The sequence below is a fragment of the Sciurus carolinensis genome, chromosome 4 (genome assembly GCF_902686445.1).
Source record: "Sciurus carolinensis chromosome 4, mSciCar1.2, whole genome shotgun sequence".
In the NCBI taxonomy this organism is placed as follows: Eukaryota; Metazoa; Chordata; class Mammalia; order Rodentia; family Sciuridae; genus Sciurus; species Sciurus carolinensis.
In genome coordinates, this window is record NC_062216.1 from 68,780,449 (window position 1) to 68,803,038 (window position 22,590).

Consider the following 22,590-nt stretch of genomic DNA (forward strand, 5'->3'; position numbering starts at 1 on the left):
TTTCCTAGCTGGTGACAGAGAGGAGGCTTTTACCTGTCACTGGAGGCTCTTCAGTCCCTGGGGCCCCTGCCTCCCTTTCAGGTGAGATAGGCAGTGAGCGGGAAGGACTCTCTTGACAGTTCTGGCTGCAAAAAACGGTGACAGGAACGGTTTCTGGAAGGGACTTGCTAGGAAGTTTCAGGTCTCAGGTCAGGATAAGGTGTTAAGAAGGCACTAGCAGTAGGGTCCATTTTAACCTAATGCTCTGGGGAGGGGTGCCTGCCATTCTTACTGAGAGCTGACAAAACCCTAAGTTAGCCAGTAGGCACAGAGGCCCAAAGAACAAGGTCTAAGATGACAGGGAAGAAGGAAAATTGGCAATCTCTGTGTCAGAAAGGATATATGCTCCAGCAGAGTGTGGCAGGGAGGGGATTCTGCAAAAGCCCCATGCATTCTCCCAGCACTCCCAGAGAACTGCAGGCCTTGCTTCTCCCCATTACCACTGCATCCATCATCACCCCCTTTCTTTTCCAACCCTTCCAGATACTGAGACCACAGAGACCAGCAGCTCCACCCTGGATTTTATTTGGTAGGTAGTTACAGTAGTGTTATTGAGCTGGCTCATGTACATGCAGTCAGCTGGGGCCCAGGGTGGCTCTCTGCAAAGCTGAGGTGCAAGCTAAGGAAGCCAGGCAGGTCAGGGGTCCTTTCTACCTTCTTAAGCCTCCGCCTGAGTTCTCATCAATGCTAGTCTCCCTGGCATGATTAGGGACATTATCAGAGAAATATCTAATGGGGCACATCTGGCACATTCTCTTTGCTTTAGACACATCTATCCACCCACCCCAAAATTCAACTCTTGACCAGATATGAGACCTTTGTAACTGGGATTTCTTGCAAGAAAGCTGACCTGGAAAAGTGGGGAGGTGGAAAGGAGCAATAAGAGGGACCCTGGCAAGCAGACTGGGTGCCTACAGTGAAGAACCCCAGAGCTAGGTACCTTGGGTCAGGAAGAAACCCGCACTGCAGTCCTGCCCTTCTCCAGGAACCAAAAGCAAGGAACAGAGGCAACAGCAACCCCTTGTCACCGTGCCCACCTTCTGGCAGTCTCTAGATAATGATCTAAGGTAATAAGCTTACATTTATAATTAGAGGATAATTTGGAGAATTTACACTATTTACAAGGGCCACCCTACAAGGAGCAGGGAAGGTGAGAGACTCCTGGGCACAGAATAGAAACAGTTTGGGGAAGTCCTAACTCCTTATCACCATTGCTTTTGTCATTCCCACCCTTCAGGTCCTTGTAGGGAGAGTAGAGGAATCAGATTCTCTCAAGGAGCATAAGGTGGCACAAAGACCAGTTACCCTACTGCTTGCAAAGGACCCAGCAGCAGTTAAGGTGTGACTACTGCCTTGCATAATCAGGCTGGGGGAGCTATGAGGAGCAGCATGGTCCCTGCCTGCTGTCCTCAGAGGGCTTGGGGTACACTGAGCCTTGGGACTGCCCAGCCACATGAATGCCTGGAATAGTGAACAGCTTGAACAGTAAGGCAAGGTCAAGTCCAGTCTCTACCGTTAGTTCAGGAATGAACTGAGACCAGTTGATGTTGTCAGGGCCCAGTGGGTCCTCCTCCAGGCCAGGAAAGCTGATATCCAGCAGGATCTTGCTTAGGCTGTCATTCATTGTATCCAGAACCAGACCTTCAGTCAGAGAACGGTGGCTGAAAGGCTGGGAACCTGTAGCTCTGGGGAACTGGCTTGGGAATTTCTGGATCAGAGGGGGAAGAGCTGTTAAAGGGGTCAGAGGCAAGGTCAAAGGGTTCTGAATGAGGAGCTCTCGGGGGTGAGTCAAAGAGGGGAATGCTTTTCAGTGGTGTGGTGCTCAGATCCATCAGCCCCAGGGAGTCAGGCAGGGAGCCGAAGGCGCCCTGGGGGGTTCGTACTGGGCTGAAATCAAGACCTTCTGCTTTGGCTGGGGGTGTGAGCCTCCAGGATTCAGGGGTTCTGGGGAGGATAGATTTGCTTGGGGTAGAGGAGATGGGCAGAGTCTCCTTAATGGGGGTCTTGAAAGGTCCTCCTTCCTGCTGGAGACAACCAAGGTGGGAGACAGGGTCTGTCAGGAGAGGGGCCTCAGTAGCTCGTTGGGATGTGCTGGGGCCCTCTGAGAAGACCAGCTCGGGCTCATCCAGACAGGGAGGCTGCAGGTGCTGTTTCCTTCGAGACCGGCTCATCTCTCTTTTCTCCCTTCGTTTAATCACGAGCATTTCTGAGACACATCGGGCTGGGGACTAAGCCCACTGTAGGACTTCTTGGGCCTTGGGGTGGGAGAGCAGGAAGAATCCTCCCAGGAGTGAGACAGTTCCTCTTTGAATGATGGGCATGGGGAGGGCCACTCTTCCAAGGGAGGGCTCTCCACTTTAATGGGTCTTGCTAAATGTGGCATGTCCTCTGTAGGTTGGATTTCCTCCTCCTTGATGGACTGAACTGGAAGCAAAGGCAACAGCCCTTCTGCAAGCAGGGGTTTCTCCTCCTTCACTGGTCCCGCAGTGGGAAGAGGGGCTATGCCCTCATCAGCTAGTAGCAGCTGAAAGGGAAGCAGAGGCAAGGTAAAAGGGGTCACATTCAACCCACTGCTACCAGGCTGGGATACAGAACCATAACCAAAGTAACATACTAGTGCCGATTACCTTGTCTTATTATTATTTTAAATTTTCTTTTCTTTTTTTTTTTTTTTTTCTTTTTCTTTCTGGTGCTGGGGATACAACCCAGGGCCTCATGCATGCTAGGAAAATGCTCTACCATTCAAGTATGCCATCAGCTCTCTTGTCTTTTTAAAATCTTAAAATCTTTTAAGTATGAGACTATAATATATGATGAAGGTAGTAGTTCAATTCTGGGGAAAAAATATGCATATATTGGGATTAGGGGTATAGCTTAGTGATAGAGCACATGCTCAGTAATAGAGGCCCTGAATTCAATTCCTAACACCAAACAGGGAAAAAAGAAAAAGAAATAAATAAATAAAGGTAAGACTAACTAAGGTGGTACTGGCAATAATTAGTATCCATTGCAGAGAAAATAAATTGAATACCTATCTTATACTGTGTACAAAGACTTTTTTGTGGTGTTGGGGATCAAACCCATTTATACAAAGATTTAAACATAAAAATTAAAATCTGAAAACCATACAAATCCTGAAAGAGAATCTAGGAGACTACATGCACAATCTGAGGGTGGGGTGACCTGCTTAACCAGACTGGAAGCCCAGAAGCTGTAAAAGAGAAGAGAAACATATTTGATTATGTACAAGCTTACAATTTAACTGTGGCCAGAGATACCATACACAAAACTAGGAACCAAGCAAGAGAAGCAGATAAATATCTTTAGTACCATAGGCAGATGTTAATATTTTAGTAACAGAGCTCTCACAAATAAGACCCCCCCAAAAATGGGCAATGTCCAAAAATAAACAATTCACTGAAGACAATTCCAAGTGACCAAACATAATGAGAAGGTGCTCAATCTTATGAATCAACAAGAAAATACAACATTACACTGGCCAATCTTGATAACTTTTGTATTTTTTTTTTTTGGTGGTGGTGGTGGTGGATCAAACCCAGGGCCTTGCTCATGCTAGGTAAGCACTCTACCACTGAGCTCTATGCCCAGCCCCTAGATTGGCAAATACTAAAAAAACTAATAAACCAGTGGCTGGCAACGATATAGCTCTTATCATATATTGAGGGTTGAAATATGAATTATCACAGTTTTTTGGAATGCAGTCAAGCAATATTTAGTAAAAATTTAAAATACCTTCTCACTCAGAAATTTCACATCTGGGACTTTATCCCATAGACATAAAAGCACTAGTAAGAAGGATTGCTGCAAAGATATTTATCACATTATTATTAATAGGGCAAAAACTCAGAAACGAAATGTTTCTGTAAAAATGGAACAATTCAAATATTTGTGAATATTATGTGGACATTAAAAAGCAATGAATTAGAACTATACCAGGTAACAGAGCTTCCAGTCTTTTTTTTTGTGTGGGATTGAACCCACACCCTTGTGCACAGTAGGCAAGTGCTTTATCACTGAGCCACATCCTCAGATCCCCATTTCCTTTTATCCTCTTGTATTTTGAGACAGTCTTGCTAAATTGCCCACAATAGCCTTGACCTTGCAATCCTCCTGCCTCAGCCTCCTCTGAGTACCTGGGATTATAAGCATGTACCACCATGTCTGCTACATCTGTCTTTTCAAATTTCTTTCTTCTTTTTTTTTTTTTTTTTGTTTTTTTTTAGTTGTTGATAGACCTTTATTTAATTTATTTATATGCTGAGGATTGAACGCAGTGCCTCACATATGCTAGGCAAACACTCTACTACTGAGCTACAACCCTGGCCCTATATCTGTCTTTTTTTTTTTTTTTTTTTTTTTTTTTTGGTGCTGGGGATCGAACCCAGGGCCTTGTGCTTGCAAGGCAAGCACTCTACCAACTGAGCTACCTCCCCAGCCCCTTACATCTGTCTTTTTCTAACCCAATAAGACCTCATGGAAGCCAGGCACAGTGGCACCTGTAATCCCAATTACTTGGGAGGCTGAGGCAGGAGGATTACAAGTTCAAGTCTAACCTTGTCAACTCAGCAGGACCTTATCTCAAAATAAGAAACAGAAAGGGTTGGGGATGTAGTTCAGTGATAGAGGGCCCCTGGACTTATATTCAGTCCCCAAGATGGGGGAAAAGACAGATGTAGAAAAATGTGTGTAACATGATCACATTTTCAATGTTCTGCAAGTTGTTAGTATATATATAAAATGGATAGCAGTGCAAACATATGTGTGTAGGGCTGGGAATGTAGCTTAGTGGTTGAGTGCTTGTCTGGCATTTGTGAGGCCCTGGGTACTAACCCCAGTACTGCAATGACATACTATGCCATACTAAGAGCATGGGTAAAATATGGAAGACCATGTACTAAACTGTGGGTCTTTTTTAATTTGGTTATTGTTTTTTGATACTGGGGATTGAACCTGTGCCCCAGGGATGCTTTGCTGCTGAGCTACATCTCTAGCTCTCTTTTATTTTGGGTTAGGGGTCTCACTAAGTTGGTTAGGGCCTCACTAAGTTGTGATTGTTCTACTTCACCCTCCCAAGTTGCTGATTATAGGCATGTGCCACCATGTCTGGCAGCCCTTTTTATTTTTTGAGACAGGGTCTCAATAAGTTGCCAAGGCTGGCCACAAACTTGTAATCCTGCTGCCTTGGTCTCATTGGGATAAGAGGTGTGCACCACCTGTATATATATTTTCATACTGTAGATAGAACCCAAGGGCATTCAATCACTGAGTCCTTTTTACATTCTATTTAGAGACATATCCCAGTCCTTTTTACATTCTATTTAGAGACAGGGTCTTGCTAAGTTGTTGAGATTGGCTTTGAACTCACAATCCTCCTGCCTCAGCCTCCTGAGCTGCTGAGATTAAAGGATTGTGCCACCATGCCTAGCTAAAAATATATTTAAATTAAAAAATGAGAGTAAACCCAAGTCTCTCTAAACTCCAGAGTCTATGCCATTTCCATCTCATTCAAGAGGGTTGAGGAAAGTCCCTTACTCTGGTTACATCAGTCGCCACTTACACAACTCTCTCCATGGAGTTAAATCCAGACTTGATGGTCCAGACTTGATGGTCTTACCTTACCCTTCTCACCTTCCCCCAAAGCTAGAACAGAGAAGCTGGATCAGGTGTGATCCCCTACACCCACCCAAGGGACACTGGACCATGTCCCTTTTTAATTTTCATGCCTGGGGTTGCTATTGACATCTAATGAGGAAAACAAAGGATGCATGTAGTGGTACCCTTTACCCCCTCAAGGAATTATGTAGCCCTAATTTTCCATACCTCAACAAACAGGTTGAGAAACCCTTGGTGAGGGTAACCCATTCACGCTACTACTACCATGTACAAACTGGCATTTCCTGCCTCCCAAGTAGCATAGTTTCTTCACACTGTTGGCTTACCCAGATCCACTTCTTTCTAAGATTTGCCTCCCTTCTGTATTTTTCCTTAACTGCCTCAGTCCATCTGTCATAATCACCTTTGTCTTCTTTTAAACTCATCAGGCAGCAAAGGTCTTTTGATATCACTCACCTCACAATCCAAATTCCTTGTTAGCTCTTATAATGTTATTCAGTTTTTCTGTGTTTTTATATGCCTTGACTACTCAACTAGATTTAGAATCTTGTTTTTTTTTTATTTTTTATTTTTTTTTTTTTTGCGGTGCTGGGGATCGAACTCAGGTCCTTGTGCTTGCAAGGCAAGCACTCTACCAACTGAGCTATCTCCCCAGCCCTAGATTTAGAATCTTAAGGAACACTTAGATCAAAGTGCTTCAAAAAGCTACTCATGTCTATGAGTGACGAGTCTCTCTTTACAGAAAAGCAGAGGGCACTCACCTTGGGGGCAATGCGGACTCGTTTGCTATGACGGGCAAGTTCTGAGCTCATGAGTGAAGCTGCCAGGGGCAATGGCACCTTCACTGAGGGCTGCAGCACCAGTGACTGGTTCACTGGGAACTGGATGGGCACCAGATATGAGCTGACCCGTGGTAGTAGAGGCTTCATCTTCCGCCCTAGGAGGAAACAGGAGTATTCAGGAAGAGGAGGGCAAGGGGTTCACCCCTTCTCAGTACCAGGAGTTTTGCTCTCCTTCTCTGGGTTCCTGTGAGATGGAAACAGAATCCTGGAGTCTGATTCCCTAAAGATATGCCCCTAGAACAAGGCTTCAGGCCCGCTCTCCCATACTCACGTGCACCCAGTGGGAGTTCAGTTTTGATGGTTACATTCCGGCGGAGCTCAGGATTGGGTCGCTTCTGCTGCTGCTTGTGGCAGATGGGGAAAGAAAGAAACCTGGGTTAATAAGGTAAAGGGGGACAGCAGAACCCCACCAGCTGTGCTGGTGCACTTGACCTGACCAACACTTGAGCTAACCGACAGCCCAGAAAGTAAAAGCCAATCTGAGGGAGGGATGCAGGTGAGCATAATCTCTGAAGCTTTGTTTAGGGCACAGGTGGATGGCATATGGACATACGACGGCAGAATGGACAGTCCTACCACGTCACCCATGGGTCCTCACCACCCCCAGAGGATACTAGAGAATGTAGCTATCTTAGTGGCAAAGAAGTCAGGCAGAGAGAACTGTCACTTGCAAGGCCTATACCAGGCACTTGTCTTTGCAGTGGCATGTTCTCCTGCTGTGTCCTGCTCTGCTCTGCTCAGTGCACCTTTTTGAAGCCCATGGGAGGGGAAGGAGGAATGGCCACAGCAGCTTCATGTTCCTCACTCCCAGAATCCTTTGGGTGCTAGGTGTTCAGGGCTGGCAGTCACACAGCCATAGAATCCCATCCCAATGTCACAGCTTGTTCTTTGCCCACTAAAGCCATGCTGAGCAGTGAAAGGAAAACAAGGCCAAGCCCCGAGCCAGAGGAAAAGAATCTTACTGATTCCAAGTGCTCGGGCGATTGTGGAGACCCTGGGTCCAGTGGCTGGTGGCGGCCAAGCATTGTGGGAGAGAAATGAGATGAAGTTACCACCAATGTGGTCAATCTGACCAGACTGGGGAAAAAAAAAACCCTATTCTTGATGGATGCCGAGGGACACCCTAAACAACTGTCCCTCCCAGAATGGTTATAGCTACCCAAGTCTTATGGGCAATCAGGTCCCCAAACATTAGTATTTTTCTGAAAAGATGTTCTGATGGCTCAGCTTCCAGTCTCTAATCTAAAGAAGGATGTTTTTAGAGCAAGGCTTCCCAGAATTTCTCTGTAAGAACTGCCTGAGATGCCTGTGAAATATACAAGTTTCTGGGTACATTCCAGATCCATTGAACTAGGAGCTCCAAGAAAGGCTCTGAATTTTTCAACAATGCGGCCCAGAGAGCTGTACTATAACAAGTGTCCCAGGCAAATCTTATTCACAGGGGAATTAGGGAAGCATTGCTCTGGGAAGTCCTCTATTTTGGATCAGAACAGCTTCTCTATGTCCCAGTCTGGCACTAAAGTACATCATTTGGAATTTGTCAACTCTACTTATTTCAGCAAGTTTTATGGAAGTTGCTAATTGGCTAGTTGGTTCCTGACTCTCCCCTGACCAAATAAGAGCATCAGAAGGAGAGTTTGTCCCTATTGGGATGTCTACTATGATCTCCAATGCTGGCCCTATTTAGAAGAAACCAGGATACTCACCTTAAACACCTGGTCCAATGTCAAGTAGCGATTGGCACTGGGGTGAATGGTCCAAAAGGAGACCTTGCCATTGGCAGATGTCTCCCGAACAAACATGTCATGGAGGGAAAGATTGTGGCGAATAGAATTCTGAAATGAGAGGAAGGCAGCCAGTTATCAGCTAATTTATCTTCAAAAACATCACCTTTGAAGTCAATGGGAGTCTTTCCCAGTATGCTCAGCAAAGGTTTTGTCCAGGCTCCTTGTAACCTTGCCCGTTAACAACTCTCTTCCTGACACTGCACACTTAATGATCTCAGTCATATGTCCTTTTGTTCCATGGGGATAAAGACTGGTGCCACTCATTAGGATAGTGATAAAGAAAAGACCTGGCTTGCCTCCTGGCCCATAGCCTTGGGCCAGAAGCTTCCCCATCTCTTCCTGTTCTCTATCATGGCACAGAATCAGGGTGAAAAGGAGAACCCTTTGCAGGAACTTCACATCTACAAATTCTGCCACTATATCTGTGTGGGGAGAGGGAGACAGACTGAGCCAGGCAGCAAAAGTTTGTTTTTCAGAGCTAAATACAAAGTCAGATCCTTTGGTACTAGGAAAAGTGAGCAGACTGCCTTTCACACAGTCCATGGAAAAAGATTCAAAGATATTAGAGTATGAAAGAAAAAATAACTTTTCAAGCTGGTCATGGTGGTACATGCCTGTAATCCCAATGACTTGGAAGTCTTAGGCAGGAGAATTGCAAGTTCGAGGCCAGTCTCATTAACTTAGTGAGACCCTGTCTCAACATAAAAAATAAAAAGGACTGGGGATGTGGCTCAGTGGTTAAGCACCCCTTAGTTCAATCCCTAGTACCAAAACCAAGAAAAAACTTTTCAGATACTGGGAAACTGGTTTTGGGACTCAGGGACACATCAATATGGGGATCAAATATGATCTAACCTTTGTTGTCTATGGCCAGGGCTTCTTATGTGATGCTGTGTAGGCAAGGTTTCACAATTAGGACAGGCTACACTGGGGCCAAATGCAGAATCAGCAAACAGGCAGCCATCTACTGGTTCTAGTAGAAGTACCATAATCCTTTATGGCAAATCCTCCCCCCACCATTTTTTTTTAATTGTGGTACTGGGGATTGAACCCAGGGCCTGGTGCATGCTAGGTAAGTTCTCTACTTCTGAGTATATCCCCAACCCAACAAGTCCTATTTTTTTTTTTTTTTTTTTTTTTTTTGTGCTGGGGATCGAACCCAGGGCCCTGTGCTGTAAGGCAAGCACTTTACCAACTGAGCTATCTCCCCAGCCCAACAAACCATATTTCAACCCAAAAGACAGAAAAGTTTTCAGTGAAATATAAAAAAGGAGCTGGGCACAGTGGCACACTCCTGTAATCTCACTAACTTGGGAGGCTGAGGCAGGAGGACCGCCAAGTTTGAGGCCAGCCTCAGAAACTTAGTAAGATCCTGTCTCAAAATAAAAAATAAAAAGGTCTAGGAGTGGGACCGAGGTTGTGGCTCAGTGGTGGAGCACTTGCCTACCATATGTGAGGTACTGGGTTCAGCACCGCATATGAATAAATGAATAAATAAAGGTCTATCAACATCTAGAAAATATTAAAAAAAAAAAAAAAGGGCTGGGGGTATAGCTTAGTGGTAAAGTACCCTTGGGTTCAATGCGTACTACTAAATAAAGCACATTTTATATATATATATATATATATATATATATATATATACACTATACACACACGCACATGTATGTGTGTTTGTATGTGTATACAAAGAAAGACCTAGAGGAGCTAGGGTATAGTTCTGAGGAAGAGCACTTGCCTAGCATGTGTGAGGCCCTAGATTCAATCCTGAGCACTGAAAAAAAAAAAAAAAAAAAAATTGCTGGGCGTGGTGCAAGCCTGTAATCCCAGGGCCTTGAGAGGCTGAGGCAGGAGATTATGAATTCAAAGAAGGCCTTGGCAAAAGCGAGGTGCTAAGCAACTCAGTAAGACCCTGTCTCTAAATAAAATACAAAATAGGGCTGGGGATGTGGCTCAGGGGTCGAGTGCCCCTGAGTTCAATCCCCAGTACCACCCCTACCTCAAAAAACAAAAAGAAAAGAAAAAAAGTGACACTGTGAGGTCGCAATTAATAGCAAGGACAGGTAAGAAGGAGAAAGGAAGAAAATAGGAATTTAAGTTGATGTGAGAGTGTAAGAGTTCTGTGAGGGAAAATGAAACAAAACAGGCACAGACCATCCTTGTCTTAGAATTGAGTACCTCTCTAAAAATTCAATTTGTAACTCTGAACCCTCGAACTAGAAATGTGAGCCTTTCCATGCTACCCAGGGAGGGGTCCATATGGCGTTGTTCTTGATTCCTGTTGTTAACTTAAAGGGAAACTGTCACAATGTCCAAAGCCCTTGATGTCCTGCAAATGAAGGAAGAGGATGTCCTCAAATTCCTTGCAGCAGGAACCCACATAGATGGCACCACCTTGATTTCCAGATGGAACAATATATCTACAAAAGGAAAAGTGATGGCATATACATCATAAATCTGGAGAACCTAGGAGAAGCTTCTGCTGACAGCTCATGCCATTGTTGCCATCGAAAACCCTGCTGATGCCAGTGTCATATCCTCTAGGAATACTGGCCAGCGGGCTGTGCTGAAGCTTGCTGCTGTCACCGGAGTCACTCCTATTGCTGGTCGCTTCGCTCCTGGAACCTTCACTAACCAGATCCAGGCAGCCTTCCAGGAGCCGTGTCTTCTGGTGGTTACTGATCCCCGGGCTGACCACCAGCCTCTTACAGAAGCATCTTATGTCAATCTGCCCACCATTGCTCTGTGTAACACACACTCTCTTCTATACTATGTGGACATTGCCATGCCATTTCATGCAACAATAAGGCAGTTCATTCTGTGGGTCTGATGTGATGGATGCTGGCCCGAGAAGATCTGCGCACGCGTGGCACAATTTCCCGTGAACACCCGTGGAAGGTCATGCCTGATCTCTACTTCTACAGAGATCCTGAAGAGATTGAAAAGGAAGAGCAGGCTGCTGCTGAAAAAGCTGTGACCAAGGAGGAATTTCAGGGTGAATGGACTGCTCCAGCTCCTGAGTTCACTGCTACTTAACCTGAGGTTGCAGACTGGTCTGAAGGTGTGCAGGTGCCTCTGTGCCTATCCAGCAGTTCCCTGCTGAAGACTGCAGTGCCCAGCCGGCCACTGAAGACTGGTCTGCAGCTCCCACTGCTCACCCTACTGAGTGGGTAGGAACAACCACTGAGTGGTCTTGAGCTGTTCTGCAGACACTTATTAAGCAAAATGGAAATAAGTTACGGAAAATAAACACCAGTTTATAAAAAAAAAAAAAAAAGATGTGATATTACAGGATGTGAATCTTGGGGTCATGAGTCTCAGTTTTGTGATTTTCTTTTTCATTAAGATCTTTTCATAAAATGACTTAGCCACTCCAGCAGTAGGTACCTAGTAGTACTGTTCAGTGTGGCACAAAGATAGGCTTGGGTACTACACTGAAGTCTCTCTATAAACCTTATGTGGTAGGGCTGGGGTTGTGGCTCAGTGGTAGAACACTTGCCTAGCATGTGTGAGGCACTGGGTTTGATCCTCAGCATCACATAAAAATAAATAAAATAAAAGTCTGTAAACAACTAAAAAAAAAAAAAAAAAAAAAACCTTATGTGGAAACGGAGGAAGTGTTTACAGGATTCTTGTTGATAGCTTTTATTTTGAGACAGGGTCTCACTAAGCTGTTGAGGCTAGTCTTGAACTTGCAATCCTCTGGCCTCAACCTCCTGAGTTGCTGGGATTAAAGGCATGTATGTCTGTGCCTGGCATTGATGATTTTGCTTAGATTTAGTGGGATCCAGTTACAATCAAAAGACACATATGTTTGTAGTTCTAGCATCCTTTGTACTTAACCTCTGACCCAGAGGGCCAAATACAAGTGCAACACAACACCAGAAACAAACTGTCTGGTGACCTTGACTTTGGTGGTTATAGGATATGTTACCTTCCAGCCTGGCTTGGCAATGTGCTTAAAATAGGGGAAGTGGTCCTCGATCCACGTATAGATTCTTTCAAGGTCATGCGCTTCCTCTCAGTGCTGTTGATGGCGAATTGTATCATGGCCATGTAAGAGTACGGTGGCCGCTGAGACACAGATCCTGCCAGGATGTTGATGTTCCTGAGGGCTCCTCCATCTGAGATATGAGGAGTCAAAAGGAGAGAGAAGAGGGAATGACACAGAAGTTCATGAGATTACTCCAACTCAAGTCTCTTGAGAACATCCTCTAGAGGAACCTTTTTCCCATAGAAATATCCTAGAAACAAACTCATTTGAGAGTGCTGTTCCATAGTGGTATAAAATTTTAGGATTAGGAACTTAGATTACCTTAGGATATCCTAAGTTAGGATCTTAGATGACCTAGCCTAGATTGTAAAATAAGAAAGAACTCTCTGTCATTATTCATTTTGTTAAGATATTGTTCAATATTAAGAGGAAGTCCATTCCCTCCTAGTTGAAATTTTTAGAGCTGGGTTTATAGACTATGATTCTCAAAGCAATGATTTTTATTGTACTAATCCATGACCATTTTCAGACTTGTAGGTCAAGAAACCTAGAGCTTAGTCCCCTTACTGTTCTGATGTGCTGTGAATAAACCCATCTTGTTTCAATGTTTGTACGTGAAAAACATTCTCATGAGCATGGGACAGATAAATGTCTTAAAGCATACATTTGGCTAAACCTTAGGCAAAGATCTGATCGTTTGCATTTAAAATATTAAGATAGAACTTTATAAAGTGCAACTGAATATTTAAGTATATGATTCAATTAATATTTGCTAATGTATCTATTCATGTAAATTTTCACTTTTTTTTTGGGTGGGGGCAGGAGTTTACTGAGGATTGAACTCAGGGGCACTTGACCACTGAGCCACATCCCCAGTCCTATTTTGTATTTTATTTAGAGACAGGATCTCACTGAGTTGCTTAGCTCCTCACTTTTGCTGAGCCTGGCTTTGAATTTGTGATCCTCCTGTCTCAACTTCCTGAGCTACTGGGACTACAGGTGTACGCTACCTTGCCCGGCTCAAATTTTTACTTTTAATGAATGAATGAATGATTACAGGGTATATACTACAGAATCTAAATGTGTGATATTGGCAACTATGAACAAATAAAAACAACTCAGACTACAACGATTGACCAAATCAATTTTCACTGCTGGAAAAGTATTTAAAATTCACACCTAAAGCACTTTATTTTCTATTAATATTACAGAATATCTTCTAATAAAAACTATCTTGGTAAAGATGCCATATTCAAACCAGGCATGGTGGCACAGATAGTAATCTTGGTGACTCAAGAGGCTGAGGCTCCAGGAGAATGGCAAGCTTGAAGCCAACCTCAGCAACTTAGTGGACCCTTTCGGGGGTGGGGAGTGTGTGGGGGGGAGCAGGGATATAATTCAGTGGTAAACTGCCCCTGGGTGCAATCTCCAGTACAAAAAAAACAAAAAACAACACAAAAAACCACCAAAAAACAAAAAATGCCATATTCAATTATATAGTTGTGATGCCTCCTTAAAGTTCAAGTAGTTTCCCAAGGTAAGACCTATTAATCATTTCCTGCATACCTACTAAGCATCTACTAATGGCAGAATACTAAAACTCAGTGCTCAGAGGGAACATAGAGTGAGCCAAGGAGCCTGCCCTCAAGGAAATTTCACAGATGGGGGAGATCATCATCTCAGGAAGAAAAGTAGCTCAAAAGTTATACAGAATAGCACTGAGTGGTTATACCAGAACTTGGAAATTTTGCTCTAGCAAGACACTTGATCCTTTTCCCTTATAAGAAATTCCCTGCATTGGTTCTGACTTTCCTAATGAATGACAGAAAGGTTTTACCTTAACCTGACGCTGCTCCAGGTGACAATTCTCTTTTTCCTCCATCTCTTGCTTGATGCTACAGGAGCCCAGTCCATCAGAACTCATCTTTCCAAGCCACTGGATGTTGGTTAAGCTGTTGTCCAGAGTGCAGCCTGCTGTCTCACCACCAGCTAAAGGGGAAACAATCCAAGACCTCACTTAGCTGCCTAATCAGATACCCAATAAGCCCATCAATATTGGTAGTTAGGGATTGCCCCTCTAAGATTTCTACCCTTAGGACAAGGGAACACATGGTCAATCTACCATAGCTCTAAGTTACTGTACTCCCCCAAAATTCAGGAGCACAGTTCAAATTGCATTTCAATATGAGTCACACTAAACCTTCCTCAACTGTGGCAACCTTACAAATGAGTTACTTAATATCTACACAAAAAAGTCACTTTTTCTTCCTCAGGCATTAGTTTGCTCCTTTATTTTTTTTAATACATTTATTTTGTTTTATGTAGTTTTTTTTTTTTTTAATGTGGTCCCAGTGCCTCACATGTGCTAGGCAAGCACCCTGCCACTAAAGCCACAATCCTAATCCCAGTGTGCTTCTTTAAAATGAAGAAAGATTAATTCCTTACAGGCTCAATGGAAAGAATAAACCAAAATAATAAACAAATCCTCTTCCAAAATTGAGAAGGCAATAAAAGTGCTAAATTACAATTATAACTCTCTTGACAGTACCCAGAGAATCTGTACCAAGGTTTCAGGATGAAAAAATACAAGACTTTCCCTGGGTTCAGCCTAGATGCCTATCTGTTGAGGGCATCAACATGGCTGACTACAGAACTTGCCACCAGAGAGGATAGGCCAGGCTCCTCATTCCTTTGCCTTGCAGGCCACATACCACAGCTCTCCAGTCTCTGCCCCACAGTGGGTCCAGGTGGTCTGAGAACATTTGCATCCCTAGTTGCAGGCTTTGGTCCCAAAGTCTCTGTAATTACTTCTGTCCTCTGGAATCATTGCTGGTCTGGGACTGAAGCTGGGGTCCTAAAGGATGAGTTGAGGCTCCTCCACAGCTGATAAGGATGAATTTGTTGGGCCCACTGCTGCCACTCTCCTTTCCTTTGGCGGTCAACGCTGTGATGATGCTTTGGATATCAGCATTGTTGGGGATGGCCACCACTTGTGTGTTGGGCATGGTAGGGTGATTAATAATCTTGATCCCAGTTGGAAACTTGCAAGAGTGGACTCTGCACCTCTTTGGAGGCCTGTGCTTGACTAGGCTTCTCTTGGGCAGGAGGTCTCTTAGGTGCTCCTCTGGTGTTTCACGTGGGGCATCTTGAACAGGAAGGGGCAGCCTTCGTCTTTTGAGAATCAGTGGCCGCCGGGGCTGGTTTTCATTATGAATCTGTGCTTTCACCTCTCCATGAGAATCACAAGAATGGACCCTGCAAAGCATAAGGAACAGTAGAACATCAGAGATTGTTAGGCTGAAAAGGGGTTCTCTTACAGAAAGGTATTCCTCTGTGCATACTGGCCAAGAACATAAGCCTAAAGGCCCAGGTGACTACTTCCTGGGCCATTATAAAAACCTCAGACAATAAGGGAGTTAAACCCTAGAGGTCAAAGAAAGCTACAACTATAGCAAGCAATTCAAGGTGCCAGGGAGAGGGACTGAACTGGAGATAGTCAAAGGGCTCCTTCTGGAAGCTTAAGAATGACTACAAGAATGAGTGAGACAGCTATAAAACTATTATTGCAACTATAATACACACAGATTATGTGTAAGTGATTGTAGGGATGGGAATGGAAAATGCTGAAATAGGAAAACATGATAATTAGTAGCCCTCACACAACTCTGATCTAATAGTCCATTCTTAGATAAAGCCTTTGTACAAATGTGTGTATGTATGTATTTGTATGCATAGATACACACGAACACATATATATTTACTTATTTATTGTTCTAGAAATTTAACCCAGGAAAGCTCTATCCTGAGCGACATCCCCAGCCCTTTTTATTTTTCTTTTCAACAGAGTCTCACTAAGTAGCCTTGGCTGGCTTCAATCTTGTGGTCCTTCCACTTCAGACTCCTGAGTAGCTGGAATTATAGGCATACACTGCCCCCAGAAAATCCTTTATATATTTATGTCACTTTACTTTGTAAATGATAATAATCAGTGCCTACAGAATCAGGAGAGAATGGCAGATTGTACTATTGCACTATTGCTACACCACTGGAGAAATCATCACCCAGTACACAAAACCTCAAATAAAAGAGAAACTCTCTATGCAAGGCCCATGGTAAAGTACTATAGATTGTGCACTGCAAAACTCTTTGGGGTACAATTTACTTCACAGGATTCCTAGGTTAATATTTTGTTTTTTGTTTTTTTGGTAGTGATGGGGATGGAAACCCAAGGTCTCATATATGCTAAGCAAGTACTCTACCACTGATCCCCAACCCTCTTGCATTAATTAAAAAAAAAAAAAATTGGTACTGGGGATTGAATCCTGGGCACTTACCACTGAACCTTCTTATATTGAGACAAGGTCTCAGTAAGTTGCTTACAGCCTTGATAAATTGCTGAGACTGGCCTCAACTTGTGATCCTCTTGCCTCAGTCTCCTGTGTTGCTGGGATTACAGGCGTTTGCCACCATGCTCAGTTCTTGCATTAATTTTTTTTTTTTTTTGTACGAGCGATTGAACCAGGTGCACTTAACCATTGAGCCACATGCTGAGGCTGGCTTTGAACTTGCTATGCTCCTGCTTTAGCCTCCCAAGCCCCTGGGATTACAGGCATGCACCATTATTCCCAGCACTTGTGTTAATTTTATAAATACTGTTGTAGGTGGACACAATACCTTTATTTTTATGTGGTGCTGAGGATTGAACCAGGGCCTCACACATGCTAGGTGAGTGTGCTCAAACCACTGAGCCACAACCCCAGCCTATGCATTAATTTTTAAAAAGTGTATTTTTTCACAATTTGCAGACGACTTGTATAGTGACATTGCAGTACTTGCATATTCTTTTTTTCCCTCCCTCAGTAATGGGGATTGACCCCAGGGGCTCTTTACCACTGAACTACACCCCAGACCTTTTATTTTGAGACAGGGTCTAAATTGTCCAAGTTGAACTTGGAATCCTCCTGCCTTAGCCTCCTGAGTTGCTGGGATTACAGGTGTGTGCCACCATGCCCAGTGCTTATGCATATTTAACTTTATAAGCATGCTACTTTACTACTTAATTTCTCTTCCAGAAGCAAGACTATATCTCTTGACTTCCAGATTGTGCTATCACTAATATGGTTTTGAAATTAAAAAAAAAAAAACCTTATCTTAAAAAGTGGGGGTGTTCTGATTTTTATAGATGTGTGAAATATTCTACATCAAGTACAATCCTATCATTATATTTTTGAGGCCCTTTGAGAGACAGAGGAATTGGCTGTCTCTTTTTAGGGCACCTAACTCCCTAAGAATGCACTATTTTTGACATTTACCATCTGTTTCGAGTTCTCAGGCCTTCCCCCCACCCTGTCGTCTCCCTTCCCTCTACGTTTCAGTTTTCTCTACCTTCAAATCTCAATTTTAATTCTGTCTCATATCCCTCCAGGCTCACCTACCTCAAACAGTAGACACCGTTCCCTTTTTTCCACAGTCTTAATTTTCTCTGCAACTCCTTTAACTTGCCTCTTCCTAGTAATGCCAACACTTTCTAGGGTGACTCCTTTGATCCATTCCCCATCCTGAGCAGGAAACCTTGCTACACTCGCAAGAATCAAAAGGGTCCTGCAAAAGCAGAAGGTGGAGGCAGTGTTGCCTAATGGTGAGAATGCCCGGGAGCAGAGGAGATTGTGTGCGGGATGGCCTTTGACTCAATGCATAACTAGCTCAGTGTTCAACCCAGCTCCAATCCCCTACTTAGAGAGTAGACCACCCCAGCTCTCCTGGGGCCGTGGGTTGGGTGCAGAAGTCAAACTTTCAGGGAAACCCAAGGGGTGCTTGGAGAAAGAAGAGAGATGGCCAACGCCGGAAGTTGGATGCAGAAAAAAAAAAAATTTGCACTCTCGCCCAGACCTCCTTCCTGGGTGGCCCCAATCCCCCCTCGCGTCCCGCGTCCTGGGGTCCGACGCCATGAACTCGGCTCCCGAGCCCTTCTCCCCGCTCCGCCGGGACAGGGCCGGACTCCATGCCTGCGCCCCGCTTACCTCCAGATCCCAGCGCCGCCGCCTGTGGCTTCTCCAACCTGGGGCCGGGCCAGGGCCCGGACACGGACTCGCGCCAGGCCGGCCGGGTCCCCGGCGGTGCGGGAGGGGTGGGAGCCCCGGGGGAGCCCGGGAGGGGAGGGGGTCCCGGGCCGGGGCCGGGGGTGGGGTCCGGCACCGGAGCTTTCAGTTTGTTCCGCTGTTTGAAATTGGCGCCGGCGGAGCGTTGCGGTCACGTGACGGAGCGTCGCCAATCGGCGCCGGCGTGTCTCCGCGTTCCGGCTCGAACGCTGTGCGCTGTGAGGAGCGGCGGCCGTGGCCCCGCCGGGCGGGTAAGGCGGCTGGCGGCTCGTGGGGGTGGGCGACTGACGGGGCTGGCAGCCGGGGGTCCCCGCGGCCGGGGAGGGCGAGCCGAGGGCAGTGTGGGTATGCGGGGGCACGGTGGGACCCGGGTTTAGCGCCCTTCGCCTGCTCGGCGCCCCGCACGCGCGTTCGCCTGGTCCCGCCAGGCGACGCTGCCCTGGCTCCCCTCAGGCTTTCCTCACAGTCTTTAAAGGTCTGCGTTAGTCTATTTCCGTCCGGTGGAGATCTCACTCAGTTTACCTCAGTTAGATGGTCAGGTTCCGCCGACCGAGGGCGGCCTGATCTCGTTCAGGTGTCCATCTTAAACCCACGCGCGCGCACCTCGGAGCCTGGCTCAGCTCTGCGTCTTCGCGCCTTCTCCGCCTCTCTCTCTTTTCCCTCTCCAGAAGCCGAGCCTTTAGTTGGACTAGTGCTTTACCTATTCAAATTTCGTCGAGCGGCTACTGTGCGCTAGGCACTTCTAGACCCGGAAAATACAACCGCAGACTACGTTCTTTCCTTCCCCCGAGCTTCCTCATAGGGCAGACATTTTCCAAGAACCAAATAAACACATAATTACAGCTGTAAGTGACAAAGTAGAGGTCAGTGGTACTTCTGTTATTTTATTTCTCTTTTCCGTACTGGGGATTGAACCCGGGACCCTTTACCACTTGAGCAACATCCCCAGCCCTATTATTTTACTTTATTTTAAATTTTGAGACGGGTTCATGAAGTTGTTGAGGCTGGCCCCGAACTTGAATCTTTGGCCTCAGCCCCCGGAGTGGCTGGGATTACAGGCCATACTCTGACTCCACTCCCTTTTCTTTCCCCTTTTTTTTGGGGGGTGGGGGTGGGGGGTGGGGTGGGTAGGACGTGGGAGACCTGGTCTCCTATTTGTCCAGGCTGGTCTTGAACTCCTGGCCTCAAGTGATTGTCCTGCCTAATATTTATGATGAGATCTTGCCTTAGGACAGGGAAGGCTTTTCTAATGAACTGAAGCTTCCAGTAAAATCGAGTGCCTTCTACAAAGAAGAGAGGAAAAACCTCTATGTAATTGTGTGCACTAGCTGCCTGTCTGTAGGAGGTATGGTGAGTACAGGGATAAGTGAAGCTGAGGGGATTGAGCTAAAACACCTGAATGGGTGTGGTGTGAGTCAAGAGAAGGCAGAGCCTTAGCCATGCTGAGGTATTTTGTCCTTATTCAAGCATTAAAGGAAGCCAATCAAAATCTAAGCAGAAGTGACTCACAGATTTGCATTTTTTTAAAGTTCCTCTGCAGGGCGAGCCTGAAAGGATTAGGGAAGACTATTTAGGCTATTGCAGCACTCCTGGTGATAATTGTTGGAACATAAAGGATAATAGAGAGAAGCCCTTCACACCCTCCAGTGCTGAGGATCAACCCGTTCCTTCCATAGACTGAGCAAGCTCTCTGCCACTGTGCTACATCCCCAGCTTGAGAAAGGAGTATTATTGAAGACATGTTGAAGATGTAAAATTGCCAGGACTTGATGTAGGGTTGGGTGGGAGGGAGGGGAAGGAAAATGTCAAGGTTCTTGGTGGCATAACTAGATGATGTTATTCTCTTTCCAACCTAGGACCCTGGGAAATAATCACTTTGGCCACGGGTGCTGGGGAAATGATATGAGTTCAATTTTCTTTTTTTCTGTTTTCCATTCATTCATTCATTTTTTGCAGTGCTGGGGGTTGAAACCCAGGGCCTTAGCATGCTAGGCATGCATTCAGTTTTAAACATGTTGAGTTTAAGGTGTCAGAAATATTTAGTTGCTCTCTGGTAGACAGTGGGATATATGGGTCCTGAACTTAGAAAAGTCTAAGCTGAATATAAATATGGAAGTCAGGGGCTGGAATTGTAGCTCAGTGGTAGAGCGATTGACTAGCATGTATGAGGCACTGGGTTTGAATCTCAGCACACCATATAAACAAATAAAGATCCATTGACAACTAAAAAAAAATTTTTTTAAAAATGTGGAAGTCATCTACATCTAGGCAGTTATTGAAATGTAAGCAGAAGAGATTGCCAGCAAAGTATATAGAATGAAAACAGCTCCAAAGCACAACTAGAGGGGAAGGCCTTAGATAACAGTATGACCTCTTATTAGACCACAGACCACAAGGAAAGAGGACAGATGCAGACAGATGTTAAGTAGGTTTGTATGTTTGATTTCTGGAAAATGAAAGTACTTTTGAGGTGTTCTGTATTTTTTGTCCAGTAGGAAATAAGGTCATTTGTTGAGAGAAAAGGGTATTCTTAAATTTTAAGAAAGGGAAACATTTTAAAATAATCCTATGGAAAATGAGTTTATCAAAAAAACATAATAGGATTGCTGAGCAGTGTAGTATCCATTTGATGTTGTGGTGACTTTCAGCAAGTCATGAATTTTAACATTTCTTATTGAAGCCATTGCTACCATTGTCATCTCTCCATTGGACTCCTTCTAACTCAGTTTTTCCTTGCAAATTGCCTAGGGTTGTCTTTTCAAGTACAAATTAGAGTTGGGTACGGTGACATATGCTTATAATCCAAGTGAGTTGAGAGGCTGAAGTAGGAGGATTGCATGTTCAAGGCCAGCCTCAACAACTTGGTGAGACCATCTCAAAACAAAAATGAAAAGGATTGGGGATTAGCCCAGTGGTAGAACATCCCCAGTACTGGGGTTGGGAGGTAGAGGGGCAGGGAGTGTAAATCAGATTGTGTCACTTCTTGATCCAGAACCTCTTAGTGACCTCCCATCACACCAAGAATAGTTTAAGTGCAGAGTCCTTAACCTTGTGTGTAAAGCTCTGTGTCATGTGAACTGTTTTCTGCCTTTCTAACCATCTCATCTCCTACCATTATGTAGTTCAGCCATGCTGACCTAGTTTCTTGAACATGTTAGAGTCCTACCTTGGGATCTTTGTACTGACTCTTCTCTCAACCTGGAATTTTGCTCCTATCTTTCCTTTGCCTGTTATTCTCCTTTCTTCACTCAGGTCAGGCAGGCCTTCCCTGACAAACCTGTCTACAAAAGCAGTCATTGAAACCCCTTGTGTTTGATTTTTCTTCATACCTTTGATCACTTCTCAACTAGAATGTAAGTGCTTTGAGATCCTTTTTGTTGTGGTGGTGGGCTGGGGATTGAAACCAGGGCCTTGTGCTTGCAAGGTAAGCACTCTACCAACTGAGCTATATCCCAGCTCATACTTTTTTTCTCTTCACATCTATCTCCCACTGCCTTGTCACTTAAGTCACAGTGTGTTATTTTTTGTTGTTGATCAAATGAATGAATCACACTGTATAGTAGAACCATTCTGCCCTATCGTATGGCTTTCCCAGCATGCTTAGCTGCAACTCCCATTCCATTCACTACCTACTGTATCACACTTGTCTCTCCTCCATTCCACAGGAGAAACTCTTAGTAAAGTCATCTGGTGACTAGATCCATTGGACACATATGCAGACTTTATCTGCTGACCTGCCTTTGTGTCAGCCTCCCCTGGTCCACTGACAAAGCCTGGTTCAGGCCCCCATCATTTCTCACTTAGATGACACAGTAACCTTCTAACAGTTCTCCCTTCTTCCAGGGTACTTGTTCCCCTTTTGTACTGTTGTTAGGATCATCTGTGTAAAAACACAAGTAAATTTTTAAAAATTAGGGATGTTTATAGAACAATTTGAAAATTTGAACACTGCCTGGTTATTTTACAATATTAAGGAATTTGTGTATATTTGATTTATTTATGGGAATGATATAATGACTATATTTTCTTCAACATAGTGTAGGGTGGGGGTAATGGGTCAGAGCATGGCTGGGTAAGGATTGATCATGGATTGATGTTGGTTAGAGCTGAGTGATGAGTACGTGGGGCCCATTATATTATTCAGTCTACTTTTGTTTATGTTTGAAATTATCTGCAATGAAAAAAATAGAAAAGCC

At 44.7% G+C, this 22,590-nt stretch overlaps 1 protein-coding gene across 1 annotated transcript; it reads right to left on the reverse strand.

Moving 5' to 3' along the window:
• Positions 1-53: 53 nt before the first annotated feature.
• Foxm1 (forkhead box M1) lies at positions 54-21,525 on the reverse strand. The gene is given in 18 exon segments (XM_047549688.1): positions 54-1,698; positions 1,701-1,733; positions 1,736-2,269; positions 2,272-2,563; positions 6,435-6,610; positions 6,787-6,856; positions 7,478-7,522; positions 8,222-8,350; positions 12,237-12,301; positions 12,304-12,390; positions 12,393-12,426; positions 14,134-14,285; positions 15,008-15,118; positions 15,121-15,350; positions 15,352-15,415; positions 15,418-15,551; positions 18,317-18,833; positions 21,507-21,525. Coding segments are annotated over 18 exon segments (2,976 nt in total). The 3' UTR covers positions 54-1,414.
• Between the last annotated feature and the right edge of the window lie 1,065 nt (positions 21,526-22,590).